This window comes from Denticeps clupeoides, chromosome 8, assembly GCF_900700375.1.
Source record: "Denticeps clupeoides chromosome 8, fDenClu1.1, whole genome shotgun sequence".
Classification (NCBI taxonomy): Eukaryota; Metazoa; Chordata; class Actinopteri; order Clupeiformes; family Denticipitidae; genus Denticeps; species Denticeps clupeoides.
This window is the reverse complement of record NC_041714.1, coordinates 13,502,849-13,513,407: the sequence shown is the minus strand read 5'-3', so window position 1 is coordinate 13,513,407 and position 10,559 is coordinate 13,502,849. Positions and strand designations below refer to the sequence as shown.

Sequence of the window (10,559 nt, the reverse complement as noted above, 5' to 3'; positions counted from 1 at the left end):
TGTGTAGGCGTGGCTCAGCAAAAATAAGACTCATGTTTGTGAAAGAACGAGATGAACAGAGTTGCACTTCATTAAGTGAAAGTGAAGTGATTGGCATTGTGAAACACTGCAGCACAGCACACGGTGACACAACAAAATGTTTTCCATTTTTACCCATCTCCTTAGTGAGCTGTGGGCAGCCATGAAAGGTGCTCGGGAAGCAGTGTGTGGGGACAGTACCCTGCTCAGTGGCACATCAGTGATAGCTTAGGGGTTCGGGATTTAAACCCGCAAACTTTCCTCAAGTCCGCTTCCTCACCCCCTGGGACACCACTGCGCAACACAAATTCATTAGAATTTATACTGCAAGAAAAACATTTGCATTTAACAATCCACTTATCCAATGAGTAACATTATTGTAGATATGGGGAAATATTATTGAACATAAGTCTGAACAGGCATTTTCAGTACATAACTAAGTACTGCACATAATTATTACTTATTAAAGCATCTGATTGGCTTATGCAACCGATTAGCAGAGACTGAAGCCCAGATCTAATATCTTCACTGCATGTTTGATGAATGAAATCAGCCATGACTACAGTAAAAAAATAATGAAACCTATCATCAAGCAATGTGATCTCCCCATCACTAGGAGGCGCACTGAGCTCAGCTATGTTCATTCTGACCCACAACCATCCAACCTTTCAATCCTGACCCTAAATAGGGAACCACGCCCTGTGTGCATGATCTTTTTGTCAATGGAATATTCTGGGATTGCGTTTACAGTAGAACAAGCAGCATGTGGATGTATTCATGCTCATATATTGTACACGAAGGTGTGTACAGCCAGGTTAATGTTTAAAATGGATCATTGTAGGGTGGTCACACTGTGCCGGGAGTGTTTCATGAGTTCTCTCATCTCTCAAAGTGTGTTTTCTCCTCTCCTTAACAGTAGTTATGAGTTTTTTAAACAGAAATAGCAAGCAATAAAGCAGTAAGAACAAACACAAAGTGATATGGATGATATTTTATTTTATTAAAAGCACAAAAGGCATGTTTTTAATAAGCAAAATATGGCTTGACCACAAAATATTCCATGAAAGAATAAAAAAAATCTCTATACTACTTTTTAATTTCTTTCCCTTTGGTCCATTTCTCAAGCACCTTAGTTGATTGCCAGACACAGCCACTGCAAAGATAGAAAAGCAAAGTTATGCAAGGTTCTGCGATTCAGGTACATTTATAATTCTTTGTTATGATATTGCCGTTTAAGACACAGGTCACCTCCTGCATGTCCAGATGAATCTTCCCGGAGTCATCACCATCAAGTTTCTTGAAGATTCCTGTTCGGGTTTAACCAGAATCTGTTGTTATCTGTTCCTCAGTGCGGCTTTTTGGTTCATTCGTAGACGAGATTTATGGGGGAAACACGTACTGAATAACATCTCCATTCGGATCAGGCAGTCAACAAAAGAGTTGAAGTCTATAGCGTACTGAACGTTGGCGTAACGATTCACCACAACCTGCAGCACGGCATTGTTCACCTGGAAGCCTTAGAGAGGAACACACAGAACTTTTAAACACTCAGTAAATACAGCCAAGGGTCCAGGTTTTCACAACAGTAACTCTGAAATAGTTCAGGAAGAGACTGTCTAAAAGTGTAAAACACACAAAAAAAATTAAAAAGAGATGAACTACATGAACTACATGTCTCTTCCAACTCTGTAAATTAATGAATGATCTCCTGTAAGTCTACAGAAGGAGAACAATATTGTATTGTTGCTCAGAGAACAATAGGAGAACAGAAACTCTTTCCCTACACCCAGGAAAGAAGTTCTGCAATAAAGACTTTGTGTCAGTCAATATTTGATCAATGTTTGAAATAAGAGGTTTCTGGTCAGTTAACCACATGGCTTGCAGCTTAGATGACCAGTGGTTTTGATTACACTGGTTTGTATCGGAGCCTCAGAATTTTGCACTGTGCTGTATAAGGCGCAGCACATAGGGTGGGTTCACAAATATAACAGCATTATATGGTGTATCATGTCTTCTGAATTTACAGAAATATGAAAATAAGTTTGTCTACATCCACCAAGGAATATTGATTGTATAGAAGTGTGCCACAGTTCCACCTTTCGAGAACGCTGGTGAGTATGGTACCTGCTTTAGAGAGGGCCTCCCTCATCTCATGAGAGCTCATCGTGCCAGATCGGTCAGAGTCCTGAGCCTTAAAGATCTCCTACAAATACAAAGCACAAGTACAAATACAAGCCATGAAGCCATGCCAAGCCATGACATAATATCCTCTAACCGAAGAAGTTTCAACTGCTACCATACCAGATATTTCTGGATCTTCATCCATAGGGCATGAAATTCCACCAGCCCCAGCGTTCCGTTTCCATCGATCTACATATTGTCAAAGATTATGATTATGGTTGACCATTCATTAAACAGTCAGTGATCCAGTAGAGAGAATTATTGGAACATTACAAAAGGATTCGCAATACAGAAATGTCCAACTTCAGAAAAATTTACACACCTTTAGTTGAACTGAATTTACATGAATTTACATATAAGCATTCCTGGCCACTTTGTCTTTAGGAGTGCGGCTAATGTTGCGACACTCGGCTCCCCCTGGACGTTACAGGGGGTGCAGGCGCACCTGAGGAGCAGGCCCTGATCATGCCCAACTGATGCTGATACCACCTGTGTGATGGATGGGGAGAGCTGTTATCCAACACGAATCCCGAGGTGAAAAGGAGCGTGCGTAGCCACGAGGAGCTTGCTGAGCTGTTGCAATTGCCATTGAACTGGAAAATTCTCAGCAGCAGTACTTAGCAACCCGGAGTGACACACATACATTACAGCACCACCAAGAGCCTTTCTTCAGTGTGTGGTGTGATGGCTTGGTTATTGACAATATAATTTCTTCTCACCCCATCCATCGCTTCCTCCTGGCCCACCTCGGCCGTGACAAATGTCAGCAGATTATTTTAATTTCTGTGCAAAATTATTATCAGCACTGTCTTTTTCACTGTCTTCAATTTTTGCACTCAGCCTATTGAAAAGGATACATCCATGAGGCTCATAATGCGCTTGCCAGTGTCCAGAGTGAAGCCATTTGTTTTTATATCAGCTCCTATAAAAATCATGAGAGTGCAATAATAATTACAGTTCGGTCTTATGTAAAATATGCAATAAAACAATAATAAATTAATAATTCAAATTCACAATCTTACGTTTAGAGACAACTTTGTTCAGAACATCAACCAGCTTAAAAACGGAGACCTCCGAATCCTGAAAACAGAATTTAGATGTCTAATCATGTGAGCGTGGGAATTACAATTAGTATTATCATCCTAAAGCTGTTCTTGAAACTAAATTTTGGGACCTTTAGTTATCTCCACCTTCCAACACACCTTTACCTGTGTAAAAACGATTTGAACATGCATCTGTTGCACATAAAAATATATATTTTTTTCAATCTAAAAAAAATATTATTATGTAGTGTAAAATATACCTTACAAAAGGTTAATCTTTTAAATGTTATTTACATGGACCAGAGCAGGTAATGTCTCAAAAAAAGAAATATTATCTTCCTAAAAGCTCTTGTCATGGTGGATCCTGTGAGGACCTGACAAGGACACCCAGAACACTGAATCAGGCCATGTCCAGTGATGTAGCATCTGTAGCCCTTGCTATAATAGAGGTCTTACCCCAGTGTTCTGGGTTCCGGAATTGCACCAAACCGGGGAGTGAAGGGAGACGCCGTGTGTGCTTATTTAATCACAGTCTTGATTTAGTCGTAGTTTGGTATTGGTCATGGATGGAGGCAGTGAGACACCGAGGTCTTGTATTTGTGGGAGATTTGTGTTAAATGGTATTGTGTTTGTTTTTCAGGTGGTGCTGTGTGGAGTGTCCCCTTGAGTGGACACCCACTTCCCTTTTCCGGTTCCACTTCCCCTGTCCCAAAATAGAGCCCTCTGTCTAAATTTAAAAAAATAATTTTGGCGAAACTTACCTGCACTTGTCCCTTTCTGTGCTGTGACAGTTGTGCACTTTCATTGAAATGCATTAGAATTAAACTAAATGTGGAATTTGGAGACTTACATTGCCAGCAATCTGCTTGAACAGATATTTAAACTGTGGATCCACGCTGTCCTCTGTGACTTCTGTCTGACAAAAAACATAAATTAAAAAAAGATATATTTACTTTATTAATTTATAGATGCCTAAACATACAGAAAAAGGTCTGAGCTCACAAAATGACTTACTTCCACAATTTTAGCTTTAAGGGTTTTCTCCATTGGACTGCAACAAAATAAAACACAGACAAAAAAAAGGAATGTCATGTGGTGGCAGTGTAATTATTTTAATGAAGGCTGAGGCTTCATGTGGGTTTTTTTTTTTTTTTTTTTTTGCTTGTTTGATTTTTTTCAGCTTTTCCCCACCCGGTTTTGGCCTGCTTCTCCGAGAACACACGCAGGATGAAGCTGCCGTTGATGTGAGGTTCAAAAGTGGAGGGGATGATGACGTAGTCTCCCGGCGGCAGGGTGAAGCGGTCGCACACCTCCCGCAGGTTAATGAAGGTGCTGCTCATGGCCACTGCCCGCTGCCTCAGCAGCACCTCTGGCCCCAAGTGGATGTTCGTGCGGCCCTTAAACTGAGAGGATTAACAGAGACTCGTGCATTACAAAAAACACCATTCAAAATATGTTAACACCTAGCCTAGTGGGCAAGACACTCAACTATGAACCAGAAGACCCTGGTTCAGACCTGACTTACTACCGTTGTTGCTCAGGGGGGGACTGTCCCTGTAACTACTCATTGTAAGTTCCTCTGGATAAAGGCGTCTGATAAATGCTGTAAATGTAAATGTAATCCACACACACCTCATCTGGGACCTGGAACACAAACACACACAGTCAGTCCAGAATAGTCGTGAAACTGCAGCTTGTTGTTTGCAAAGAGTTCCTGTCAGGAACCTTGTAGATGGCGAAGCCGATGGAGTTGAGGTCCTTGCCGACCCTACGGTCCTTTCGTCCGTCCTTCTGCATCAGGCCCACCAGGAAGGTGCATCCGGCCTTCCCGTGCAGGGGGACATCGTCAACTTCTTCCAGGTGCAGGAGAAACTGTGGGTTCGAGCAGAACGTGGCTGCAGCACAGAGGAGAATGAGAAAACAGCACAATAAATATAATTTAAAAATCAACGCATGGGTTGCATGTAATTTTCTAAATTGCTGGTACCCTGATTGTTCCTGCAGCCCCCAGCAGTGGAGCCCACCCTCCATGCCCCCTCGAACTGGTAGTGGTTCCAGTAGGCCACGTCATCACTGGTCAAGGTGTCTGGGGTGAGGTTACAGATCTCCACTTTGGAGAAGTTCTTTATGAAGTCTGCATAAGACATCCTGAGACCAAAGATGACAGGTTTTATGAAAAAGCATTACGTGTCCGGTAAATGCTTTCTGATTTATTCACAAGAACCGACCAGAACTCCCCATCCTCTGCAGCATTGCACAACTTGGATTTTTCCTCTGGAGGGATGGTGGTCCACTCTTTAGAGCTGTTTTTTTTTTTTTTAAAGCAAAGAGTGAACAATCAGCATGATGATACTGCCATATCACAGAGTGGAAATCCTGTGATGTTCTGGCCATGGAACACTCACTCGTCACTCCAGGCGCCTGTCCACTCCACCTGACCCCAGGGGTTCCTGATCCGTATCAGCTCAACCGGCTTCCCACGCACGTGGACCTGTTCAAGGCTCCTCTTTAAGCTTACTGCATCACACTGTGATGCTTAACATATGTGTGTGTGTGTGTGTGTGTGTGTGTGTGTGTGTGCACGTACCTCTTCTGCACCCGTAACAGAATATGCGTGTCCCTTCACAAGCTTTTGAGAAGTGACTGCTTCTGTCTCGTATTTGCTCGTAATCTGTGCAAACACGCCAGAGGCATGAAATGCAAACGTCTGTGACAGTACAACCCCTTAACCGTCCCACAGTGACGCCCACTTACATCGATGGAGCAGCCCAGGAGCGACCCCAGGCCCAAGGCTTTCTGAATCAGCTTAAAGAGGAATGGAGGAGCCTTGCTCAGCTCGTACGACTCTGCTATGCCTCCAGTGAAGTCCTCAAAACCTTCAGTGGTTGAACCACCTGACAGGGCCTCGTAGGAACCATTCAGCCTAAAGAGGCAAAAAAATTACATGTGTGAAGTTAATTTTCTTGAGTAAGTATACAAATATGCATGTAATTCTATAAATACTTCTACATTTGTACATCACATCAATCTTGTGCCTAAACTGGTAAATTTTTTGTGTACACTTAGGTACATTTATGGTACCCTGAAATTTAGTTGGACCTTTAAATATACATTTACAGCACATTGGAATGTGTCTTAAACATGTCTTGACATGACTAGTTCATTTTGAGTTAGCAAACAGCCCACATGTGGGCTTCACTCTGAACTGCAAATATAGACAATGTGATTAAATATACACAATTGTGTATACAGTTAGTTTAGTACAGGTATTAGCCTAGTGGGTAACACTAGTGGTGGTAGTAGCCTAATGGGTAACACACTCGCCTAAGAACCAGAAGAACCACTTACTAATATTGTGTCCCTAAGCAAGACACTTAACCCTAAGTTGCTCCAGGGGGACTGTCCCTGTAACTACTGATTGTTAGTCGCTCTGGATAAGGGCGTCTGATAAATACTGTAAATGTAAATGTAGGTATTAGTTAATGGTGGTATCATTTAAATATTCTACACCAGTCCACAACTACAAGACAAACAAACAAAAGGCGAGAATACTAAATTGAACGCTCCTTATTGAAAAGTGTAAAAAAAAGTATAAACTCCTGGTCTTACTTAGCATAGGCCTTCTCCAGCAGGGCGCTCCAGAACTCAGAACTCTCAGCAGAGTGAACAAACAGGAGTTTCCCGTCTTTGGTCGGCAGGCGGTCATCGATCACCACATCCACCCACTGGCCAAACTGCCAGAACTGAAAAGACAGACAGAAAAGGGGCTTCTGAGGAGTTGAACCGACCAATTGGGGACATTAGAAGGTCCGTGGATTGATGTTTGAACCTGGAAATGGAAAATCCCTGCGTAGCTGTCATCAAAGTTCTGCTCGGGTGGGACAACTCGCGCCAGGACCTGCTGATCGAGAGTCAGAGAGGCGATGGCTGCCAGGAGCCAGCAGTCACCTTTGACCCATGGAGAAAAGACATAAAATTATGTACTCATAACCGAAAGGAGTCACATTTTTCTATGCCGTGATGTCAGTATATTGTCATTATGGTGAGTAGAAGACGAGAAAGAAGGCGTGGCACTCTCTGTAGGGAAATGTTTGTCAGTGGCTAATGGCCTCCTCCTTACTCACGGGAGGATTTCATCATCAGCAGGGGTACCACCCTTTTTGCAGAAATATAATTGACACCCACGTAAAGATTACCGTGTTATTGTTTTTAATCATCTTACCGAGGGCTCCTTGGCAAATGTCTGTTCTTGTTGCGCCATCATCAATGAACGTCGGATTTGAGCAGAGCTCCTGTTGGCATAAATAAGATAACTGTCATTGTGCATTATGTTGTGTGCTCAGTGTCTCATCAACAAACAACACATGAATAGAGGCATGAGGAGCAGTTGATGTTTATCTTCAGCGCCAGGGGCCAAACTGTATTCCCGTCAATACACAGGCCCAGTGCACAGAGCCTTTATGAAAATGCCTGCTGTCCACGCCCAGCTAAGTAATCACGGATGGAGCAGTCCATTTGTGGCCAGATGCAAACAACGTTCCCTGTTTTCCTGCTCCACCACCCCAATCACCTGATCCCCGACTCGTCACACAACGAGCTGGACCTACGGAGGTTTGTCCAACAGGAAGTGCTCTTTGTCTCTGCAATAATCTACTGCTCTTATCATGATGACAGTATATATTTTTTGTGTTTTAAGTATTCTCTCCATTATAATTGAACATGCGTTTGCCTTTGCATTCTTGTTCTGATGTCCTGTAAATAGTTGTTTTAACAATTCATATTTTGGAGACCAATTTTTTTCCAAAGTAAAAAGCCTGCGTGATTTAGACTATGCAAAGATGTAGGCAATATGTGTGTATAATAACCACACCTGTCACTCTAGATTTCATTTTTAACTACTGTACACACGGAAGAAATGTACTACAAGCTCTACAACCTTCCTGTACAAAAACACACAGTCTTGAGTCAACAATGTCTGCACAATGGGAGCCACCAATGCCTACTTACTTTAGGTCTTTTCCAGACCAGCCCGCGGGTCTTGGATGAGTACGGACCCAGCTCGTTGAATCCCAGGGACTTGCCCTCGGCGGGGAAGCAGCTGTCCTCAAACAGGCGTCTGGCCTGCAGGCACTGGGCGCGCAGGCCCTCGTAGTCCTGCTGGCAGAACTTCACCGCCTGGCTGTTGGTGCCGACCCCATTCTCACGGTCCCTCTTGCGGGCGAACATATCTGCCACGGACGTCATGGTTGGCTCCTGGTGAGAGCTGAGGTTGGGTGAAGGACAAGTGCTGTATGGAAAGCAGGCTGCTGGGCCAGACCGTCTTTTATACAGCCTCAAGCGGAGCAGCCACAGGTAGGGAGGAGCTCCGATGAGCACAACAGCAAACAGGCCAGCAGCAAATAACACAAAACCACAGGTGCCACGCCTGTGCCTACTGAGCGCTTTGTGGGGGGTCTTCACTTACTAACAAGTCATACAGCTTATACTGCTATATATTGTCTACATAAATTCTTACTATTGTAGCCATTGTGCGTCAAAACACTGGACTCTTTCAAATATTTTCTTTAAAATAGTTTTTGCTCTAACATTTGTAGTACAATTTCAAAATACATAGTGATTTCATAAGAGTGTGTTTGATCTGAATAATAAAGGCATTGTCTCCCTGCATAATCTGTCTTGTGTAAGCCTGTCTTGTCTTGTTCTGGTGAAATAATTAAGACCAATTATAATGGTTTCAAATGTAATAGTTTCAATTATAATGGTTTAGGTACACATACTGAATATTAGATAAGTTCTGTTTATTCTAAGATCATATCTTCATAGCCGTATCGCCTGTACACAGTTGAAACAAATGATATACATCAAAGGAGAAATCTTTGTTTTGGTTAGAATTATTCGAAGAACACAAATAACAGAATAAAGCATAAAACAAAGTAAAGCTAAATGCGCATAACACACAAATACACAAATGTGGTGAGTGTAGATGGCCTATAATTTACTAGCTATAGTTGTCTGCTCAGATTTGCAATAGACAATGTTCTGTTACTAGTCAACAAAGTTGTGGGGAATCTGCAAAGGCTGGTGGGTGTGTGTGGGTAGTAATTATGGTAGTGATTGTTCAAGGGTCTGCTCGCCTTATACACCAACACTCTGTGCCCATCCCTGTTCCATTGTCTTTCACAAGCAAACTATTTCGCAACAGACGGAACACAGAGACACGACCCTGCAAGGCGTTTTGTCCCTTTTCATGCGTCAATATCAATTCATGTTGAATTTATAATGAATATTAACGAGTGTGTGAGTTTCCAGTTTCGGTGTGTGAGTGTGTGTGTGTGTGTGTGTGTGTGTGTGTGCCTGTAGAGCCAGCATTGGGTCAATTATTCACATTTCTAACAGAACAGGGTTGGAGTTACAATTTTAATATGTTGAATGTTGATTTATGGGGTCATAGGAGGGGATATAGAGGCGTAGTAGGTAGGGTGGTAGTAGCCTACTGGTCAAGACACTCACCTATGAACCAGAAGACCCAGGTTCAAACCTCAAGACACTTAGTGTCATAAATGTAAATGCAAATGTCAGAATCATCATGAGTGGTTCAGTATTGTGGTTCAGGTCATCATTCTGGTGGCATGGGGTCAGAGTTTGGGGGGGATGGTCATCATGGGGTCATACACTTACATATAAATACTTACATATAATCACGGGCAAGGAAAATTAAATATATTAACAGAAGCAGGAAATCATCTTTAAGCATCTTAAACGATCTTTAGTGATGATAAAATTGCTTACATTTATTTATTCTCTACTGTCCTTGCCAGAGGTAAATGGTTCATTTTCCTTCTTACTTAGAGAATTTGTATAAATATTGTAAACCAATTTGTGTGTTAATGCCTCGGCCCCAGTCACTCTTTTGAATGTATTAAGATTTTCCGCAAAAATCTTCCCGTCACGTGATCCTCTCAACACTTGTCCCTTACCGCCATCTACCGGCTGAAATTAAAACTACATATTTGTGTAAATCCCAACGCCTGGGCTCGAACGAGAGCCTTCCAAAACCTAAACCCCGATTGGGGCTGTCGACTGTGAAGGTGACCGCGACAGATTGTCCGCATGAGGCGTCTGGTCACTAATAACTACGGGACGACCTGCCCTCCGACAACGCGAGGAAATGTCCGCGGTCGTGGCGGAATTCTGTTGAAAAGGGCTGAGTGACAAAATGTGACAAAAGAGTTCGCGCTTTCTCGGACACGGTGTATAAAGTTTTGAGAAAAAAGTAACTTCCTTTTCTACCCGACGTGTTGCCCGACGATGACGATA

The 10,559-nt window shown here is 42.7% G+C and overlaps 1 protein-coding gene across 1 annotated transcript; it reads right to left on the bottom strand.

The window, feature by feature from the left end:
- Positions 1-994: 994 nt before the first annotated feature.
- Positions 995-10,527, bottom strand: LOC114795289 (calpain-2 catalytic subunit-like). Its single transcript, XM_028988342.1, has 21 exons — positions 8,250-10,527; positions 7,465-7,534; positions 7,072-7,190; positions 6,852-6,985; positions 5,997-6,165; positions 5,830-5,913; positions 5,648-5,733; positions 5,471-5,545; positions 5,230-5,390; positions 4,968-5,137; positions 4,875-4,886; positions 4,434-4,645; positions 4,257-4,293; positions 4,093-4,158; positions 3,222-3,279; positions 3,057-3,121; positions 2,320-2,388; positions 2,143-2,221; positions 1,418-1,534; positions 1,267-1,325; positions 995-1,171 (listed from the first exon to the last, which is right to left on the bottom strand). Exons 1-21 carry the CDS (start codon positions 8,484-8,486, stop codon positions 1,148-1,150), a joined length of 2,103 nt encoding a protein of 700 aa, XP_028844175.1. The 5' UTR covers positions 8,487-10,527; the 3' UTR covers positions 995-1,147.
- Positions 10,528-10,559: the final 32 nt, after the last annotated feature.